We start from the raw sequence: 22284 nt of genomic DNA, 5'->3' as shown, positions 1-22284 counted from the left end.
AGAAATGGAAGGAATCACCTCCCTCTCCGTAGTCTCCCATCCCGTATACGAATACTCCACCTGAAATCTGCACCACCTCAGATTCGTGGGGTGATGCCTTTAACAAAGACGCAGACAACCGTCTTAGATGTTCTTCTAGCAACAGAGACGCAGAAAACTGCGGAGTTACAAGAAAATATGCAAAGAAGAGTGATAAGAGCTGTCGAAGTTACCGAATAAGTCAAAGAATAATAGTGTTAGATAGAAGTACATTACAGTAAGGCATTTTGTATGGTGTTCTAATAAAGAAAGGGAGTGAGTTTGTCTTCATATCACCATCAGAAAGTCTAGAAATCCTATCAAATTTGAACTCTTTTCCTTCCTGTAATTTTCAAGAAGTCAGAGATACAGAAGGTTCCTCTGCCCAGAAATAAATTAGGCTTCAAAAAAGCTTGCGAGTTACAGGATAACGATAGTTCTCATTACCGTTACTTTCGAAAGCTGGAATTTTTCGTTTTAACGAAAATTTTTATGCACGTAATTAGAAGTTATTAGGTACATCTTTATCTCATTTTTTACGTGAGGATTTCTCGTTTCTGGTACGATTACTAAATTGAGTGAATTATACCCTAGCCGGTGATGCAGCGTATGATTAACGTTAGGTAAGCAGAGTCAGCTATTTAGGTGCTAACGAAAGTGAATCTCTTTAGGACACTCAACTCAAACCTCTTTACACGCACCCCTACAAAATATTATATTACAAGGTACATAGACGTCGTGGAACTGAACAGAAAAGAATTGGGTGCATAAATCGACTTAGAGATGAACAGCGAACAGGAAAAACGAAAAAAGGAATCAACATTTTGTCTTGACAATGCACAATGTGTTGACAATATGACAACTGACCTCACAGGTTCCACACCCGGCTGAGGCACATTTTTGCAAAAGGTAGAAATTTGGAACAATTTCTAAAAAATTGAGAATTAAAAGAATGAAGAAAAGTGAGAAATTTTACGCAGTTTAAAAGTAAAAACAACAAAATAACAAAACTAAAGTTGAAGTCAAATCAAAGTTAACAAAATTTAATAACCAAAAAGCTCAGATTCTGTGCACACTGTTATGTAGGTCTGGGAGGTCGCGAATAGCTTCGTCATAAGAGGACTAAAAGAAAAAGCTTAGGTAGCTTCTAGGAGAAGGTTTGCTCTAAAAAACGGTCATTTTGTTGTATTTTTTCACCCTCTAGTCTTTTTGGAATTTTGGTGGTACGGAGATGGGAAAATGGCATTTTTCCCATTTCCGTCCCACCAAAAATTTGAGAAAACTGCGTTGGCTTGGAGAACGTTTGATGCAGCATCTGATAGAGAAAATGCTCGGCTACAACATACTGGGAGATGTTTTGCTTCGCTCTAAGTTATTTCCAGTTGTTGAATTTTATTCAAAATCACTCACTTTTCGGCGTGTGAGCGAAAATGGGGATTTTGGAGATTTTTTTCCATTCTAAAAAACTGGGACGGCGTTTTAAAAAAATCACCTATGTATTTTGATGGAGGGTCTAGGAAAATCCCCATGTGTAAGATTTCTCCTTTCTGGACCGTTTGGTCCTCTCAAAATTTAGGCGGAACGAATCCAAAAAGAAGTCGGAAGATTTCAAACTTCGTCCCATCAAAATTCCGAAAAGAATAGGAGGTGAAAAAATACAACAAAATGGTCGTTTTTTAGGACAAACCTTCTCTAAAAAAACTACCTCAACTTTTTTTTTGGCCCTCTTATGACGAAGTTATTCACGGTCTCCCAGAACTTTCCCCATACTAAGGAGCTCTGCCATGGCGAGCTTAGCTTTCATTACAAATCGTCGCCCAACCCATGCGGATCAGGAAGCCACCTTGCGACAGTTTGCCAAGACGGTGGTGAATCTTGGCAGTGGTTTACTCTTAGCTGGGCCTTCGATTCCGAGAACTCGGAATGTCAAAGGTGTCGAACTCTTTCTCAGCTTGGGAGACGCTGCCAGAGAACGCATCGAACTTCGACACCCAGGGTCATCTCCACGCCACTATGAGTCAGTCAACCGTTCACCGTTGTAGAAGAAAGTTTATAAGTAGACAAATAAAAGTGCCTTATTCCTTCGCTTACATCGCCCTCCAGTAGCAAGAAAACAGATCATGGGAATACAGTGTCTGAAGGGAACCACAACAACTGCACTCACAACGAGCTATGTTCCACTTCGCTCAATATGTATCCGCTCAACCGAAATCACATCGTAAAACTTTTTGGTTGAACTGATCCACTCAGAATTCTGTGGTCTTCATGTTGCGACCCCATTGGCGTGTGCAACTACATGAATGAAAGTTAATATATGTGATGCTTAAGGCAATCCGCTAACTTCGCCTACTAGTTGGAAGCTCGTACACTACAATGATATGAATATGGTTACGCGACAAAAAAAAACCAATATATTTGATTGAATGTATGATAAAATGCTTTAGTTGGTGATAACTGCTGTATACATTGCAACTCTACGTATTTGAAATAGGCTCATTCCTACTTATGCTCAGTACGTCTTTGGTACGTTCACATTTCAACAAAATGGCATACTTTATAGCTGTTCCCAGTGTAGGGAAAGTTCACATTGGTGAATCACACAAAATGAGCGAGCTTAAAAGGAAGTTGCATAAGTGCTTTGTAAGAAGTAGTTATAATATATATATATATATATATATATATTTATTTATTTATTATAACTCCCAGCGGTGCGGTGAAGACAGCGGTGGAATCAAGGGGCGATCATCACGAACTGCAGCGGTGGGTGATGCTAGCAAGGGTTCCACCACGATCCTAACCGCTACACTCCACCGTTCCCAGCGCAACCGCATACACGCTATACACGGCTAACTCGAGGCGAGGAGAGCGTGCACGTCGCGCAAACACCTACGGTAGATCCATCTAACGCGGACAAATCAGGATGCAGCACTGCAAACGGAAATCTACTGGTGATATTAACTCGCATTCACTCTGAAAGTTTACATTTGCATTTTCCGTAGGCGTTATTACCCTCCAACATAGAACTGCGTTTATGATGCTACTCAGTAAACATCATAAAATGGTCTTAAAATGTGCCAAAGAAAAGACTGGCTTTTTAGGATGTTATCAGAGGTTCATTTTTCTTCCTGTTGATTCTGCAATGTGTATGGACTGTTTGGACATCTTCAAGTGTTCTCCTCAGATTCCTAGAAGCAGGTCTGTTTTAACGGTTTAATTGTTGAAAACTCTATCTATACCATACACATGTGACATCCCAACCACTGGGATCACCTCTTCACTTATAGCGCACCTTCACTTATACAAAATAATGCATGAATTCCGGTCGACGCCGAATATGTTGATTGGGCATGACGTGTTGTGCCCTTACCGAAAATGAGCCCCCTATCCGTCTGCGCTCACTGTAATTGTGCACACTTAGAACTATCACACCAAAAACCTCCAACATCATTTTCTGACGCAAATCCCGTGCGAAGAATTGGCCTATTGAAAGCACGTCGCTATCGCCCAGAAGAACGTAAGTTGTTTCGCATGCAGCTGCATCATGACTTCCTCGCATTACCCGTGGATAAATGTAGCGCAGATTGAGATGTAGTCGACAAAACATGCGGCCCGGCGCAGTTGCGTAGGTTGCTGTGGTCGAAACGGCCCTGTGGAGGCAGCGATTGGAATCGAGGTGGGACCATCGCTGACTGCAGTGACGAGTGCTAACTCGGTCGCTTACGCAGCTACACCTAGCTTCATGTCTTTTTTACTCCACTATAGGTTCCTTGTGCAATTGTTAATATATGTTTTCAATATGGGAAAATGAACCTTAACAGGTGTTCCCTCGGAACTAGTGGGAGTTCTTTGTGTCTCCACAGCTCTCAACTGTGTCGGATGTTTGGCGAAAGTAATTGCATTTCTCAAACTATCCTTTACATTGGAGTACATTTGCACTTATTTGTTGGTTAGTTACATAAATTTGACGGGTAAAATGTAGTTTGGGGGAGGGGGAGCATTCAGTGGCGCCCTTATTTCTCGAAGTGAATAATCAAATCCATTGAGGCCCTAAGGCCCAAGTATTATTCTTACAGGATCTATGACATGTAAACTAAAGTTACTAAGAGAAAAAAGTAAGTTAGAGGGTAAATACTAATAATTAACTAATTTATAGTGCAAATAAGGGCGCCACTGAGTACCCTTTCCCCCAACTATTGTTACCATTAGAATTTAGTCCACTATTCTTCTTACCGTATTTTCCAGATAGCTAGATCAATGTTTGATGTTTCTTTCTGGTTTATACTTGTTTTTTCATTTGATTTACATTTTGGTGAGTTATCAGAGTTTCACAATGCCTTTCGTACCTTGTTCGTAGCGCTACTTTCGCGTTTAGCCGCGTCGTTGCTGGGTCACGTTACCTTACTGCATAAATATCCTTTCTTGATCCATTAACTTACTTATTATTCTCATTCTTTGTTACGGAGCAGAATTTCTTCTTCATTCCTCGTCGTTTTCTTCTTTCTATTGCGACAATCGTTACAGTCGCCTGACCCTGGTAATTATGTCTGCTGGAATGCGTTTCAGCCACACAAAATGGTCGTAATGCAGCGAATAAAGGAACAAAAAGTATGGAAAAGACTGTATGTGCATCCGGATTTGTTTTCGGTCATGTGAACACAAGTTCGGATGTTCCTGAGCTCTATAGCTTCTGTATGATAATCTCTTTGCACGAGATCCCTTATCAAATCGAACACCTAAACTGAGATCTTGATCACCAACTTAGAGGCTTCATTCATATTATTGAGATGTGGTTAAGGCTTTTGTATTCAAAGGCTGCTCCAACATGAACTGATTTAAAGACATCACCCCATGAATCTGAGGTGGTGCAGATTTCAGGTGTAGTATTCGTATACGGGTTGGGAGACTATGGAGAGTGATTCCGTCCATTTCTTCCTAATTGCCATAAAAAACGGCCCGGAAGATGCGGCGCCGCACAAGGCTGGCGCGCTCCAGCCGAACTTCTTGTAGAAAATAGTGCGCCAGTACGCCTGAAGCCGTCTCTTCCGGGCCGTTTTTTGCGGCAATTAAGAAGAAATGGACGGAATCACCCCCCTTTCCATAATGTCCCATCCCGTATACGAATACTCCACCTTAAATCTGCACCACCTCAGATTCGTGGGGTGATGCTTTTAATAAAGGACACAAGCAACCGAAATGAACTCCGTGAGTAAGTTGGTGAGGAAGTTCAGGACCGGGAGACCGCTTCCGTATGTAGTGTGTGGACACCTAAGATTGCTGACCTTAAAGAATCCCAAAATAACAAATTTTTGACAGCTAGCGTTTATTGCCTGTAATTCTAACGACTTCTTTCGGGTAAAATGTAGTTGGAGGAGGAAGCACTCAGTGGCGCCCTTATTTCTGGAGGTAAATAACTAAATCAATTGGGGCATTAATACCCTGAACATTAGTCTTAGAGGATCTATGACACTTAAGCTAAAGTTACCAAAGAGAAAAAAGTAAGATAGAGCGTCCATAAATAAGGCAGCACGGAGTGCTCTCCTCTTCCCCAAATTTTCCTCCTTTCTTACAATCCACTCATTCAGCTACATTTATCCTAAATGAAAATAAATTTAGGATTGCATTTTTACTACGACACTACTCTTTTGAGTGCGGTGCTGAGTGCACTCGATACGGTCTTGTTCCCTCATTTTTTGCTCTTTGAGCATGAAAAACTTCTAAGGAAACAGGAATAGAACTGAAAAAGAGTTTTACAAACAGCTGCATGCTCTGAAGATATTGTTCGATTCGTAGGCATGAAATTGTTGATTGCTTCTTTAGAATTTAAATCCATTTGAATTGTCTAAATACTTAATTCTAATTCAGACTGTCAAAGAATTTCATCGCTATTTTCTTCGAATAAAGATGTTACGCTACGTAGTACACTTGATTAATAATGAGAATTAATTTCACGAAAACATACCAACTGTCAGCTGCACATACATATAGTCGCGTCAAAACCACATGAAGCACGATGCAGTTGCGTAAGCGGCTGCAGTAGACGCGGCGAGGTGGAGGGAGCGGCTGGAATCCAGGTGGGAAATGCAACAATGAACGGTGGTAGCAAGGCTCATCGCTCGATCCTAACCGCTACGCTCCACCGCGCACCGCTTGAAGCGCAACCGCTTACGCAACTGCATTCTGTGTTTCTTGTCGTTTTGACTCTACTATATACGTAAGTGGTTTGGTTTAAAGATGAATTGAAGTTTTAAGAAGATGCAGCTAAAAACTTATAAAATCAAAAAGAGTTCAAAAGTACTTTTATATTCCTTGTCAATAAGGTAATTACTTCTTTTCTATGTTCGAGTACCCATTCTATACATCAGCAACAAAAAAAAAAGAGCGTTTAGAGAGGGGTTTACAGAAGAAAAAACCACGACGAAGTCGAAAGGTGGTAGACTCAGTGGTATCACTAGGAGGACAAAAACGTCAAGAAAGCACATAATTCTACGAATAGAGGTTAGCTTATGGAAATTTCGCGAAATCAAGCGATACCGTCTACGAGGCATCGGATCCAGTAGCTGTTCCTGCTCCATTCGTGGGCGTCACTTCCAAGGAAAAACTCCACCCGTCATGATTCGCCTGCGATCGTTCGGAATTTGAAAGAGATCACTGGGACCTTTTCTTTGCACAACGTTTAAGTTTGACTTCGATAGGCTATGTATATGAATCAATCTGATTAATAGTCCTACCCAATCAGCAGATATCAGAATTCTAAAGTTAAACTAAATTCACCTACACTTGTTGGTTTTTATATTTGCCGCCGTGATCGCAAACGAGCATCCACCATAACCGCTTATTTTTCTATCACGGTTAGGTCCCAGTTGTCCGCTAAGTTAGTTGCCACGTGGGTTTTCAAATACGAAAAATAATAAAAATCCCGACCAGGGCCACAACCACTGCACCGCTTAGGGCGACGACCGCGCAGCCTCGGACTTGGGCGACTAAACCTTTACTATAGAAGCAATATACGTATAAATACGCCTATTAGCATAATACGACGAACATCATAAAAAAAAACGAAGAATGAGCGTAGGAAGGAAATGAAAACAATAACACGAATGAAGTACAGTGTTCGAATAGACGGTACAAATGGACACGTTAGCTAATTAAGAAGAAATTTGCATGATGATGCATAGATTTAGAATGGAATTTGTTTAAAGGCATCATCCCACGAATCTGGCGTGGCATGAATTTCCGACGGCCAAAGACTATACAGGGGCGTAGATTGCAAAAAGTATTGGGATCTCGCTCATCTCTCCTGCATCACTGTAAACAGACGGCTTCAGAATGCGGTTCCTTATGACGTCCTCTATTGCAACGCGCCACCCTTGCCCCCCGCCCTCGCATGCGATTTGTCGGAAATCCATCCGGACGTCCCGATAGGCGATTCATTTCATTCGACATTTACATGCATCGCAGGCTGAGGCGGGACGAAAGGATGGCGCGTTGCAAGAGAGGACGTCGTAGGGAACCGCATTCCGGAGCCATCTCTTCAGTGATGCAGGAAGAGATGAGCGAGATCCCACCCCTGTTTGCCATCTAAGCCCCAGTATAATCTTTTGCCGTCGGAAATCCATACCGCGTCAGATTCGTGGGGTCAACCCGTCTACAACGAGTTCGATTGGAGCGCCAGCTTTCTGCACGCGCCGCATCTTCCGGGCCGTTTTTTGCGCCAATCAGCAAGAAATGGACGGAATCACCCACCTCTCCCAATCTCCTACTCTACGATCCCGTATACGAATACTCCACCTGAAATCCGTACCACCTCAGATTCGTGGGGTGATGCATTTAATAGTGAAAATACTAGTGTTATATTCCCTACTAGAGGTATCTTCCCGTATATAAGTAGTCGGTTCAAAACGACATGAAACTCTCTGCGATTCCGTAAGCTCCTGCTCTCGATGTAGCGCGGTGGAGCTAGCTTTTGGTATGGTGGAAGATTGGTGCTAGCAAAGCCCCCTCGTCGATTGTAGTGTTACACCCTACAGTATCGCTTCGAACGCAGTCGATTACGCAACTGCAGCGAATTTCATGTCATATTGGCTCGACATTATCCATTTCTCTGCCCTGCAATAATCCACATGCGCATTCCGCTCACCGGTGCGGTGTGCATAACTGTGCGCCTTTCTTAAATCTACTTAATTTAATTTCTTGATAATCTAATGATCCCTTTTAAAGGTTCGTGATCTGTGCAGGACTCTCGTACCGTACTCACCAGAAATTCACCTGATAAATGACGGTTCTTCTACAATTAACATTGGGGCTTTGGGCACATGCGCGGTCAGTCCTCGATTCGTTTGAGAACATGTTCGCACTCGTCTTCAACACGCCAGCGGACGGGATCTTGTCAATGCTTCGTGGCGTGGATGATCTCCGTCAACATCAGCTGGGCGGTCAGTTTCATTTCAATTCTGTAGTTTTTTGCTCGTTCTAGTTCTGATCTCCCGACTTACCACTTCAGAATGTCAACAGAAGGTCAACAAGCTCAAAATGGTGTGAAGACCGAGGAGTACATCCCCGGTTATTTGTCGACAAACCATGATTTCGACCCGCAGACGGCGTCGTTTTTCTACGACTCTAGAGATTCTGGTCGAGATATGAAGATGTCCGCACCGTCACAATATGTTCTCGCAAAGGTGATGGTTTTTTTACTGCTGGTTAGGTAGTTTAACATAATTGGAATCTTTGGGACTCTGGTGATGTTCATGATCTTTGTGAAGTGTAGTTTTGATGAACAAAATAAAACGGCGTGAAGGAAAGAGACGGGCAAAATTAATGACTGCTCGTCCCTGTAGCACTTTTAGTTAGCCACAAAGTTACCGTGCACTTGTGCAAACGGTTTTTTTTAAATGATCGACCCGTATGAAACTTATGCCAGTACTGCGTATGGCATGAACCTGATGGTATGGTATGGTTAGGTGGAATTGCAGGCTGTGCAAGAAGTCCTTCCAGCAACGCTTCAGAAGTTGTTCTCAAGCACAGGCGATGAATCCGAGGGCTTTGTTTGCTTAAGAGTGGTTAAGCTATCCTAGTGATAGTAGTTTTGCTTATTGTGTTCACTATTACTACTACCACTACTACTACTTGTGGTAGTAATTCAAATTTTATTGATTATGAGAGAAGAATAGATGAGAAAAAGATTGCGGTTAGGAGGTACAGTAGGATCAAAGCGATATGAAGTACGGTGCAGTGCGCTCGACGCTGTACAGCAGAGCATAGCGTATAGAATCCGTGGGACCCTTGCTGGTACCACCAGCGTTTTGAACTTATCACAAAGAAGTTAGAAAAATAGCGAAGAAGACGTATCACCAAAAAAAAAAACTGGTGTAATAAAATAACGAGCATAATAGGTGAAATAATGGGTGGAATACCAAATTAAAAAAACCCAGGTTACTTCACTTTTACAATCAACGTATTTGTGTCATTTTCAAGAGTTATCGTTACGTATCTGATGGAGTTTGCGAAAGCAAGGGGCATCTGCTCAAGAAAGAGGTGTTAGGTATTAAGGGTAGAAAGTTGCAACGGATGTGTATGTTGCAGTGTCCGACTGACCTTTCTGATTCTTCACGTAATTAAATCAGTTAGATTTACTGATGCCAAATGAACAAACAGCTCACGAACACTGTACTCTTTTTAGAAAATCGTTTGTGCACAGTGATCTGGTGCTCATAATTATAACTGTTACATTGTTTCAGACGGAAACAGACCATGAATTATCGAAACTCGTGACAATAAAACAAGAAGAGGACGACACTCTTCCACCTCAACGTGTTCCAAGTAAAGAATATCTGGCGGCGAAACGACAGGTGAATATAATTGTTATTATTCGAGTTCAGTTGTACTTTCCTTGGCGGCAAGTACCAATTGCCACCATGTCCAGACCTGCGCTGGGTGTCACGCACTGATGACTGTTGACAAATGCTTTGCGATTGAAATAAAAAACGTACAATCCATGGAGGCATTTGGTTAAAACGTGAAAAAAAACGGACGAAAAACGGCCTTGGAACATAACAACTAAGCTTATGCTTTTGTAATATTTTTTCCTCGACCCGCCAGTCTTTCTATCTACCTCACCATTTTATTTTCCCCTATCTTTTTTTATCGACGAAACAAGTCGATGGCGTCAGTTTTTTTAGCATTCTGGGATGTCACCACTATTCCATCAAAGGGGTCGAATCGGTATGATTGCAGTTTAGCAACATTGCCAGCGAAAAACTTGTAAGAAAACAAAAGTTCGAAAATGAGTGTTCTACACCGCACATAGGTAACTGAGGGTCAGGAATTGGAGCGGAGTGAGTCGTCAACACACCGTCCCACCAATTCTTTTTTGGGAAGTTAGCTGGCAATTCATTAGGATGCCTATAAGGTTTAGCTGTTTGTGTGCGCTGAATCCATCTCTAATGCAGGTGGGGAGTTGAAGTGTATCTGGAAATAATAGTGTCGTCGGTTTTACTTTGGACGCTATGCTTGTGTAAAAACTAAGGCTTGCAACGCGCAAACATTGTAATTTTTCCTTAAACGTTTCCTTGCCAGCCCGATACCGTATGATTTTTGAACTAAACCATGTGAAAATCAATAGCCGCGTTTTTGTATACCCGAAATCGAACGCCTATTTTGAGAACCTTTGCAATTGTGGTCTTTTTTGGAATAAGAGGGTAAAAATTTATGTGAAGCAGGAAAGTATGCCATAGAATTTGGGTATGTAGTAATAGATTATCATGAATTTAAAAGAGGTTGAAGTAATGAATGGTTTTTCTTTCAGTACGAACAAAATCTCCTCATGAGACAACAGTACTTGATGTCACAAGCTGCGCTCTCAGAAGACCAAAAACAATATCTGATCAGAAGAGGAGTAGTTACACCATCTCAAACGGCTGACAAGCTTTCCCATCCGGGTCATTCTTTGCCAAATAGGAGCTACGATCGGCCATCTGCTTATCCGCAGCATGTCACAACTTCAAATGTTCAATACTCGATGGTTATGCCCCCACAGGCAGCACCAACTATGGCTTCGGGTGTTCAGAGAGTCCCGCCTCATATGATAATACAGCCACAATATCCGGCAAGAGTGCAGCCTACTCACAGTCATGGTGTTCAGCGCATTTCTATTCGACCTGGAGTACAGTATGCAAATGTACCAATGATGCATTATATGCCTTATCAAGGAGATTTTGAAACTCCAACATACATTTCTCATCAAGGACAGGTATTTACGAAATTTTTAAGGTCATTTAGAAAGCGAAAGATTGTCTATCCAGGTGCATCATGTACCCCCACAATCAGCATTTGTTTACGCTCAGGAGGAAGGACCAGTGAGTTTGCTTAGTTTTCTCATAGCTACTTTTACGTGAATACTTTCAAAACTCATAGAAGTATCGCGAGAGTACAAGATGCCGCGGTGTCTCACTTTCATCGTTTTAACGAAAGCCTTTAATACAGTTGAGACCGAAGCGGTCATGGAGGTCTTGGACAACTAAAACCTCCCTACTCCATACATAGAGATACTTCGTGAGTTGTATAGCAACTTCACGCCCAAAATTTCCCCATTCTACAATGTTGTCATATTCGACGTGATGAGAGGGGTTCCTCAGGGTAACACAATTCCACCCAAAATATTCAGTGTCATTTTCGAGAATGTTATGCGACGATTGGAATGGGATAACATGGGAGTGAACGTTGACGACCGGTGTTTACACCATCTTCGTTTCGCTGATGACATCGTTCTTATGACATCAAGCATCAATTAGGCGCAACGGATGCTGGCCGAATTTGATGAAACGTAAAAAGATCGGTCTTTAGCTGGACCTAGACAAGACGATGTTTATGAGGGTTTCTTATGTCCCATTCACGCTCGACGGAATCAATGTATTCACATGCTCCGGTTATGTATATCTAGGTTGGAACATCAACATGATGAACGGCCTGACCTCCGAGCTGGGCAGAAAGAAACGAGAGGAAGCATTCAAGAGCATCGAGGGTGTAGTGAAGAGGACCAAGCTCCGGCTCCGTGCTCACCTATTCAACAACACCGTTCTTCCTGCTTTGACCTATTTCGCCCATGCTTCTGAAGGGAGGCTTTGACCCCCTTCAGAAGCGTGGGCGTTTCGCAAGTAGGAGGAAAATGCGATCAGCGTCATAGAACACGAAACTGAAAGGGTGATGCTAGGAGTATCTCGCTTTACGCAGGTGAAGGAAGGGACTCGAAGTTCACTCCTACGTCACCAATCGAAGATCATAGACGCTGCCAAGAAAAGCAAAATTAGGTGGGCAGGTGAAGCGTTTCAACAGCAATCGTTGGACCGAACACAAAAATTTGTACACAGGAAAAAAGTGGTAACCGTGGGGCAACGCGACTCAACGTTGAACTGCGGTTGCACGGTGTCTTGAAACGTGTCTGTCCCAGGTGCCAGACGCGCAAAAACTGTTACGCCTTTATTTTATGTTATGAGTAGCATTATATATAGTGTATATTGCATTATAATCTGCATCTATACCAATACTTACCCTTAATGTTGTAGAAGTTGTTCAATGGCCGCTCGCTTGGCGCTGAGTTCCGAACCTAATTAGTCCCAGTTGCCCAGTCACCCTAACTAGAATAAAGTTTTCGCACTGTATGCTTGTAATCAATCATGAAGTTGATGCTTGCATGGATAGTGCTAATTTCACTGTTGCCTTTGTGAATCTTTTCCTTCTGCTTCCAGGTAACAGTGCAACATATTCCATACGGGTACGCTCAAGTCCCTATGAACTACGCCCAAGGACCTGCATTAGTTTTCGACAGCAATGCGAACCTTCAACGTAGGCAGCTTCTGAGAATTTTGATTACGATATCGATATTTTGATCACGATAAGTTTTTTTACACTAAGGTTCCTGCATTAATTCTTCATATGCTTCAACATTTCTCAGAAAATGTTGTTGAGTAGTGCAGTTGGCGGAGATCCACAGGAGAACAGGCCTCTCAAAGAGTGCATTATTCACTGCTTTTCATTGTTTGTAGCTACCTTCATAAGAGAGGAGACTAATACTGGTAGAGAGTCACTTGGTACCGTTAGTGGAGGGAAGAAAGCTAGACTTAAAAGGATGAGAGTACCAGAAGGGGAGGAAGAAAATGATACAGGAACGAAAAGGACGAGGTTGGACATCTGGTGGCAAAATCACTTGACATTTTTCTGTACTGAGTTCATCATTGGGTATTTAGAAGTAGTAAACGAAAGAAAACAGACAATGTTGCTGAAGGAAATGCAAATCAACACGATGATGTGAACATTGATGGACCGGCACTTCCTTTAACACACGGGGAATTATTGAAACAGAAGAAGAGGAACATGGCGTTTCCGGTAGGACATCCACTTAGTTTTTTCTCTGTTTGTAATCTGAGAGAAAGTAGGAAGAAATATCAAATAGTATGCGAAAAATGTGAAATCATATAATGATTTGATTTGCTACAAGGCGTGCAAAAAAATCGCATGTGTTAGGCAGAAGGAACGGGACCCATGTTTCACGCCTGTGATTGACGGGAATAGCATTTTGTTTGAAAGAGTTGGAACTGATATGAAACTGAATTACTACGTACTCGAGCTTCCTATTTAGCTCCCGTGCAAGGAAAATTCTTTCTGTCAGTTGTTTAATTTGCGACTCTGATGTGCTTACACCAGTTGAATTGAACTAATCTACCTTCATTTTTGTTGGCAAAAATCCTTTCATAGCCAAGAATATCCCAATCTGACACGCAATTTGTAGAAAGGTACATTCCTTGTTCGTTATGCGGATTTGGACAGCGATCAGTATGCTGGACACATTTGGCTTGTGGATAACCATCAACTTCTGCAGAAGTACACCTATGATGGCTTGGATGCTTCTAACGTCAAGGTGTTCAGCCGTACTGAAAGGGTGAGTGTTGATAGAATTTTAATCACGCTAGGAAAGTAATCAAGGAAAGAATTTTGTGTGTCTTTGCCGAGAATGGAACGAGAAATCTTTTGGGAATTCTAGTAAGATGTTTAAGAAACCACAACCCACTTTTAGTTTTCTTTTGACGTCTTTGTATTCTAGAAATACTTTTGTTTCTATTACTGGATTTTAAGTTTGCTCACCAGTCTTCACGGAATCACGTCATCACCGCCAATTTATACTTTGCCGCTAGTCGTGTAGCTCTCTTTATTTGTTTGGTTAATAAATTCTTTCACTTTCTTCAATAATGATTAAATATCTCGATTTGTTCAAATTTTGTTAGTTTTTCTTTCTTTAAAGCGGCATATAACTAGAGCATTTCAAGGTCCTAAATCCAATCTCTACAATGTCATGTTACTTTTCATGCAATTTTTTTTTACTTTAGTGGATCGCTTTTGAATAAAGCGAAAGAACTTACTCGTCGAATTAATAGTTGCCGCGCATGCATACTTTATATCTGCGGTCATAACCACGTGGTAGCCGCAGTGCGGCGACAAAAAAAGAGAAATTTTGGCAGTGACCGTATAAAACATGTAAAATTTAGCAACACTAATCTGAGTTGTGCTCCTTTAGTACAGCGGTTGGCTTTGCACATGTCCATGGCTGTATCATCCACTCTCTGATGTGAAAAGCATTCTCGGAAACATGGAAAAGGTGAGTGATGAAGTTCTTTTTTTTTACTCCCCAATTTTCCTACACACAATCTTTTCTGTTAACACCTTAGTATCTTAACTTTGTCTGTTTATGCTTTAATGCCTACTTTTTCTTCATTTTCGTTTTTTTTTTTTGTGTAAGCGAACCGAACTGTGAAGCATATGGTGGAAGCTGTATGACAGCTGTTGTGTACAACGTAGATGCTGCATAAAAATGATAGGAAGAATTGCGAAAAGCAAGAGCATCCAGTCACCTCCTTTTGTGATGTGGTTATTTTCTCACCAGCCGGAACATCCGGTTAAAGCCAGACTTGAGGCTTCCTGTGGTGTTCGTTTTGCTTACCTTCACTGGCCAATGAAAACTCACAGTAGTGGTGTTTTCTTTAAAATTTGATTTGTTTTTTTAAACGATGATTCCTTTCTTTTTAATTATAAATTTAGGAAAAGGATTTCATTTTCTTTCTGAACTCGTCAGTTCTACATTTGGAGAACATTCAAACTTCAAACATACCTTTGATACCAATATAGTACAGACACAACTTGAAAAAATTACTCGAAGCATAGATGCGGTTGTCGGAGACGGTGCTCCGACCCCTTCCCTTTTGGGCGGTTGGTAAAAGGACCCCTTCACTTTTCAGCAGTTGGCGGAGGGATCCTCATCACTTTATCTGTGATGACTATCATCATCAGCTGCACCCTATGAGCTAGACCCCCTTCTCCTAAAAAGGGTCCGGCTGTTCCCCATTGCACCTATGACTCGAAGTATTAGTTTTTCTTTTGTTTGCCCCAATAGTCATCACAGAATTATGTTTTAGCATAAACTGACGTGAATAACATCATTACTGATATGGATAACGTTCCAAGTCAGATCATGTAAACTGTTGGCTACCATTCAAGCAGCCGTTTGCATGCGTGTTTCCACTTTTTGGAGAAGGCATGCTACCAACCTGAGGCAGACGCGCTGGGAAATAGACATGAGGTGAAGTCACAGAAGTGCAACGGAAAACGTGCGGTGACCAGTGCATATATGAAACGTCTCATTCATCGCTGCAACGAACACCTTTGCACAGGAAGTTATGGCGCCGCACTACTGCACCACGGCACACCTATTCCACGCCGTTGGACCCGTGTCACCCCATTTTGCAACTTCTGCAGGCATCTCAGTCCAACGCCATGGGACCCAACTCTCCCTCTTTTTATAACTTTTTGGCGCCGGCACTTAAAAGCAGCATACCACAAATCTGAGGTGGTACGGATTTCAGGTGGAGTATCCGCATACAGGGTCGTAGATTATGGAGGCCGGGGTGGTTCCGCCCATCTCTCCCTGCATCACTGCAAGCAGCCGACCCCTGAATGCTGTTTTGTACGATGCCTTCTATTGCAGCGCGCCACCCTTGCATGCGTAGCGTCCCTTACTGCCTATCCGTGCAGTCCGAATTGATTTTCGACGAATCGCGGGGCAGAGGCAGAGGCGGCGCAAGGGGTGGTTGCAGATTTCGTCGTACGGATACTCCACTTTAAATCCGCATCACTTCAGATTCGTGATATGCTGCCTTTAAGGCCGACGCCGTGGGATCCGTCTCCTTCTCATTTTGGAATTTCGTAACTTTCCTGACACACATACCACATACTCGTGTACCAGAATAAGCACGTTATTATATAGCATGATCATGATTTAACTCTAGTCATATCATCATGATATATATAATAACGTGATTATTCTGTCGTGTGCGTGTGCGTGCGTGTGTGTGTGCGTGTGTGTGTGTGTGTGTGTGTGTGTGTGTGTGTGTGTGTGTGTGCGTGTGTGTGTGTGTGTGTGTGTGTGTGTGAGTGAGTGAGTGAGTGAGTGAGTGAGTGAGTGAGTGGGTGAGTGAGTGAGTGAGAGAGAGAGAGTCACGAAATTCAAAAAGGGGGTGCGACGGGTCCACCGGCGTCAAGTTGGTGCCTCGACGCTAGAAAGCTATAAAATGATGTGTGACGGGTCCACTGGCGTCAGACATCTATAGAGGGGGAGCCACGGGTCCACCGGCGCCAGATACCTATAGAAGGGGGTGCGGCGGGTCCACCGGCGTCAGATTGCTATAATATGGGGTGCGACGGATCCAACGGCGTCGGTGAACCCGATTATTGGTGCGCAACAACTTAGTGTGCAAGACGCAAAAGATAGATGGTTGCAACCGAATGAGCGTTTTGTTTTTCACCTTTCCTCCGCGTGTCTATTTCCTTCTTCGTTCGCCTCAAGTTGGTAGCATGCCGTTCTGAGAAAGTGAAAACACGCATGCAAACGGCTGCTTAAATAGTAGCAAGACGTTTATGTGATCTGACGTGGAACGTTATCTTTATCAGAAGGATGATGTCTTTCACGTAATTTTATGCTAAAACATCATTCTGTGATAAGTATTGGAGAAATCAGGAGGAAAACAAATATTTCGCGTAATACTTTTAAACTTTGTCTAGAATATATTGGTGTGGAGTGTTTGAAGCTGAAGTTCGAATCTTCTCCAAATGTAGAATTGACGCGTTGTGAAAGAAGACTATGAAATCTTTCGCTTTTAGTTGTAATATAAAAAAGGAAGAAAGACAATTGGAGATACACAAGTCCAATCTCTCAGAAAACACCTCTACTATTAACTTTCATTGATCAGTGAAGGGGAGCGAAGCTAAAACCACCGAAAGTCTGAAGTCCGGCTTTAGCCGGACATTCAGACTGATTATCATATATTGCATTACGTTATTGGGCTTCCTCTACCAAAAACAACACCTCAGAGCACATTCAGTGAGCCGAGAAACTCAATTGCAACATCATTTGATTGCAATTGGTGATCAGTTGAATAATTTTTGCAAATGTGCATCAGTAGACGTCACATTTTGTTGAGTCCAATGGCTATCTGAGGAAATACGATTTTTATGTTGGGAAATTTTCAATTGTAGTCTTGCTCAGGTGTCAATCACGAATTATCCGACCAGAGATGAGCTATTTGCTAGAAGAGAGGAAGAAAAATTGAAAGCGCCAGAACCTGAACCTATGGAGGAACACCAAGAGACTGTACCTTCAGATGGGGACCACTCTGGTGATGAGCATGATATCGACGTGAATGACAAAGAAGAAGTGGATGATTTGCCTCTTTTCAAGACCGAACCTATAGAAATCTCCGCAGAAAACTAGCACCCCAAATTTCAGCTGATATCTGTATTTTAGGATATTCTTCTCTAAAACTAGTCACGTGTTGATTTATCTCATCATTTTAACATGTTAATATAATTATTTCTTTGGAACATTCATTCGCTACATTTACAATTTCAGTTGTTTAAAAACATGTGAATAGAGTTTATTCCGGAAGGTACATTGTGCTCTTTTTCTTCGTGAAGTTCACTGTTAGCCACAGCAGTCACCTAGTCTGTCATATTCTTGAACGGAAATGAGCGGTCCTAACAAGAAGAAGGCAAGAACGTGACCTAGAAAGGGCTAACTATTGGTGTAAAGTTCGATGGTAATTAAAATGGTAAAAATTACCTATAATCATACTTATAAATATTGGAACGTTATATGTCATCGAAATCATCATCAACGAGTAGGCGATGAACATTTGTACAAAATAGATGGAAGACGAGGCAATGTGTGTTGCACGCTTCAGGTTTGATGGCAGGAAGCTGAAAATCTATGAGATATTTATGGCATTATACTGTGAAGATGCTGATTATGAAGTAAGTGAAGTAAGAGAATTGCAGACAGAGGAAAACAATGTCGTCGCGATGCAGCTGGCGTTAACTCTTAGTCGAGTCCAAGCGCGAAGGGATGCCGGGCCATCATCCATCCGTGCTTAGGCTCGGTGCAAGGAGTGTAAAATATCAGAGATGACGCACTAGGCATTGTTCAGGTAATTTCACTAAAATCGCGTCGTTACATTTTTAAAGGAGACAGTGGATAGTCGCGTTTTTTCTTCATATTCCATATCCCCCTCTTTCCTCCACCAATTTTTTTTTATTTAGAAAGAAAGCAAACGTATACTGAAGTATTGATGAAACTTCGTCAATACTTCAGTATGCATTTAGTTTTCCTTCGTGTCCACAAAATGGTAACGTCAAACATTTTTTTGCACATTTTTTGCCTTTTTTGAATAGAGCAGAAGAACACCATAAAGAATTATGAAATATTTCTAAAGACGAAAAGAAGTATTATCACCTATGTTTGCTTAGATTACTGCGATGCGCTCGCTCAGGACATGGGGAAAGCGTTGCGGTTGCGTGACAATACACCTGCCTTCGATGACAAAAATTAGCATTTATTACTCGCACGGGTAGTGGCCAATACTTATTTTTGTCTAGGTGAACGCAACATTTCTGCAGCAACTCCTGCACAAGCATAAGTACCGGTTACTATAGAGAATACGAAGATGGTGTACGTTAGCAGCTTTGAACAAAGAACACTAATCGGCATAATCTTGCTTTTCCGAGACAGAACGCAACATACGGTAACTCGGTTTTCCTATTTTCTGGTGTTGTACCACATGGCATCCCCATGGCAACTTTTTCTCCATGCAAAGCGGCTGTTTCCGAGTCACAACCACATAACTGCAAACTATCTGGATTCTTGCAACACAAATGACCAGTTTCTAATTACCGTAAGGAAATCGAACCCAAAAAGAATACTCACATCTTGTTTGTTAACTCTTCTTTCTAGTCCAGATCTTAGGAATTTTATCACTTCATAGAGACTAGCTATTATAGCAACACCAATGCATGAAAAAACATATCCTGAAAAGTGGGTCATGCAGCAGAAATAGGAATGCCCAGAGCATGTCACGAAGCGTTAAAGGCAGCATACCACAAAGCTGACGCGGTGAGGGAATCTGCGGGAAGATCTAGAGATCCAGCTGTAGACCGCAGGATCCGCTCATCTCTCCTTAATCGTTAATTTATAACGATTAGTGGAAGATGGGGGTAACCACCCCGTATCCCGCAGTCTACAACCACACCTCTAGCTTTTCCCGCGGATTCCCTCACCACATCAGATTCGCAGTATGCTGCCTTTAAGCTATCGCTAGAAAGCAGGACGAACTGCTTGTGAGATTGGAAGTAAAGCTTACTGTTGAATCTCTTAATTTACACAGTCGTGACAAATAGCACTCCAGAATTCTCAATAAAACATTAACTACGCACGGTCGATTGCGTGCAGTGTTCGGAAGAAACTTCTAGGGAAGAAAATCTATGCGAACCTTCCAAGATATCCACCGACCTGTCATGTTTGTTGCCATCCATTCCCGAAATAATATTGGCTCCTGCATTCGAAAGTGGAAGTACATTTTCATCATCATTTTCCAACCTTTGTTGTTTTGTTCCTTGCTGAGAGCCTCTGCGATCAACACTGGTAAGTTATATACGGCAAAAGGAAGGATAAAGGCGACAAAGCGCTCTCAAAACAGTATAAAACTCTAGAAGAAAATTAGTTTATTCCGTGATATTGGAATTTATTAACAACATCGATCAGTGACTGCCGCAGATGTGGACTGTTTTCCTTGTCGTGAACCGAAGAGGAGGAAGCCAATTCCTAAAAAAAAACCATTTTGCAAAAACAATTACGAAGAAAACGGTAGGTGCTGCAGAAAAGGGGCATGTAACGAAAAATGTTAACCATACCCCTTGTCCCGTAATTTAAGTGTCTATATATTGTCTGTGCCCTGCTTTCCTTTTTCTCATGTTAGAGAATCCTTGTGGGATATCTATGTCGTTTTTGAAATCCGAGGGAATTGAGAAATGGATTGAAAATTACTTATTTGTAGTATTATTTGTAGTTGGAACAATTGAGAACGCCTGGGGATCTACATAGAAAGGAAGGAGAGCTACCGGTCGAAATCGAGGTGGGACCATCGCGAACACAGCGAGGAATGCTGTCACGCGCTCCTCTTCGAGTGCAGCCGCTCACGCAACTGGACCCCCTTATAGGTTATGATACAAACTTCCCGTAGGCGGTAACTTAGCTAGCTTCGAGCCCGAACTGTTCTTTTGTAGCTTCGTTCGAAGAAGAATAGAATCCGACACCTCGAGCTTTTGACTGGACTGTGCAAAGAGTGGTTTACGGACAGTTCCCATTCAGACCTCAGACGGTTCCCATTATCTGACGGTCATCAATTCTTCATAACATGATAGACCTTTGTTCTTTTTTAGTAGTTCGGGGGCCGGATTTACAAAGTATCGAGATGAATACGAATCCTATAATATAAAAGCAATAATTCTTCATTCTGTTCGTTTGTTGCGAATTCTTGCCTATGCGCTCAGTGCATGTGAACAAGTATAGTAACACGTGAACATATATAATGAGAGCGTAGCGCCCACATGGAGGAAAGCTTGGCGTTTTAGAACGAGCAAAAATTCAGTCACTTTTTAACCTTTTTATATAAATTAATAGGTTTTTTTGTGACTGTCAAATGTTTTCTAGTACTTCTTCCGCATTAGTACACATATCAAGATTATATCATTTCGAAAGAGATCGACGAAGCCTGCCATTCGCGTTGTGTAGGAAATGAACAGCGATTATCATAACTTTCTTCTCCTCTAAGAATTGTTGTTAAACACCATATCTAAGAGCCGTAGGACATGGCTAATTCTTATTAACTATGACTGTGTCGCAATCCAATGCTGGTGGTATTGAACACCACCAGCATTGGCTTGCGACATATAGTTGATGGAACATGCGATTTCAGTAGGTTTCAGTCCCGTACAATTCCTAGCGCTAAGCATACTGCTTGTGTATGCAATTTTCTCCTTGCAAGCCCAAGTTTAGCCTAGATCTGGTCTTTGTTGATTCTGTTTGTTAAAACGTCACTACAGGCAACGAACTCGGATTCTACCGTTCGCCTCTTTTTGTCATTACCTCGATTGATAGTCAGGAAAGCTTAAAAGGTTTTGGAGAACAAATGAAATCTCACCGGCTCCTATACAGACGGATAATCCAAGCCATACGGAAAAAGTCATGAATATTAGCATCAGCAGATAACTAAGCACCAACTGTACGGCGAAACAACTAGTTTGAAGGAAATGTGAGAAGGAAAAAAGACGTGACAGATAACTAGAACGATAAGTAGATTACAGGAACTGACAGTGGTTAGAATACGTGTATTTGAATCTTTTTAAACGGAATACCTAGTGTATAACTGGATGTCTTTTCGAGACTGTAGCTCAAAGCGCCAGCGTACGTATCTGACGAACTCAAGCAGTACGCCCATAGCCATGACTACGAAGCAGGTCCAAATCATTCCTGGAAGCCTACGCATCGAAATGAGAAGCTTCTATGATAATCTTTACACGAAATTGCGAAATTGGGGCAGGACCTCCAGGCGTAGTGATTGTCCACGACTCAAAAAGAACGACGTCATTGATGGTTGTATGAAACCACATCCACATTGGTTTCATCTCCATATGATGATGTGTAGTGCTCAGAGGGATGTCCGAGGAGACTCGTGGTGCGATGGTGGTCTCCATGTTCATCTTCAAAGTTCTCAATTTGTAAGTTCAGAGGAAAAAATGGTTATCTATACGTCCTGGAAATGATCGCATGTGGCTTGTTCACCATATAATTATGAGAATTTAGTAGTCGTACTAGTCTACTCGATGCCTTATTGTATT

General features: G+C 42.0%; 3 protein-coding genes across 8 annotated transcripts; 2 read left to right on the top strand and 1 right to left on the bottom strand.

Annotated features, from left to right (window-relative positions):
* Positions 1-1802: 1802 nt before the first annotated feature.
* On the top strand, positions 1803-5750 carry RB195_005392 (uncharacterized protein; the record flags this gene model as incomplete). 3 transcript variants are annotated; one of them, XM_064177853.1, is made up of 5 exons in its annotated part: positions 1803-1886; positions 3117-3213; positions 3837-3964; positions 4261-4327; positions 5632-5750. In XM_064177853.1, 5 exons carry the CDS (start codon positions 1803-1805, stop codon positions 5748-5750), a joined length of 495 nt encoding a protein of 164 aa, XP_064034957.1. The 3 variants fall into 3 exon arrangements, with proteins under 3 accessions (XP_064034957.1, XP_064034959.1, XP_064034958.1); XM_064177854.1 differs by lacking the exon at positions 1803-1886 and adding an exon at positions 2524-2541; XM_064177855.1 differs by lacking the exons at positions 3117-3213; positions 3837-3964; positions 4261-4327; positions 5632-5750 and having other exon boundaries at positions 1803-2060.
* Positions 5751-8362: 2612 nt separating this feature from the next.
* On the top strand, positions 8363-17827 carry RB195_005391 (uncharacterized protein; the record flags this gene model as incomplete). Of its 2 annotated transcripts, XM_064177852.1 has the most annotated exons (12): positions 8363-8450; positions 8519-8550; positions 8613-8693; positions 9753-9863; positions 10820-11263; positions 11316-11369; positions 12759-12855; positions 13056-13191; positions 13257-13395; positions 13799-13948; positions 14582-14662; positions 17603-17827. In XM_064177852.1, the coding sequence occupies 12 exons, from the start codon at positions 8363-8365 to the stop codon at positions 17825-17827; spliced, it is 1638 nt and encodes a 545-aa protein (XP_064034956.1). The 2 variants fall into 2 exon arrangements, with proteins under 2 accessions (XP_064034956.1, XP_064034955.1); XM_064177851.1 differs by having other exon boundaries at positions 8530-8693.
* A 210-nt stretch (positions 17828-18037) lies between these two features.
* Positions 18038-22146, bottom strand: RB195_005390 (uncharacterized protein; the record flags this gene model as incomplete). Of its 3 annotated transcripts, XM_064177848.1 has the most annotated exons (7): positions 18038-18117; positions 18176-18312; positions 19133-19233; positions 19316-19416; positions 19898-20014; positions 21588-21727; positions 21802-21914. In XM_064177848.1, 7 exons carry the CDS (start codon positions 21912-21914, stop codon positions 18038-18040), a joined length of 789 nt encoding a protein of 262 aa, XP_064034953.1. The 3 variants fall into 3 exon arrangements, with proteins under 3 accessions (XP_064034953.1, XP_064034954.1, XP_064034952.1); XM_064177850.1 differs by lacking the exons at positions 21588-21727; positions 21802-21914 and having other exon boundaries at positions 19898-19946; XM_064177849.1 differs by lacking the exons at positions 18038-18117; positions 18176-18312; positions 19133-19233; positions 19316-19416; positions 19898-20014 and adding exons at positions 20133-20209; positions 21990-22146 and having other exon boundaries at positions 21802-21916.
* Positions 22147-22284: the final 138 nt, after the last annotated feature.

This window comes from Necator americanus, chromosome I, assembly GCF_031761385.1.
Source record: "Necator americanus strain Aroian chromosome I, whole genome shotgun sequence".
In the NCBI taxonomy this organism is placed as follows: Eukaryota; Metazoa; Nematoda; class Chromadorea; order Rhabditida; family Ancylostomatidae; genus Necator; species Necator americanus.
Note: the sequence above shows the minus strand (reverse complement) of the source record. Positions and strands in the feature narration are given on the sequence as shown.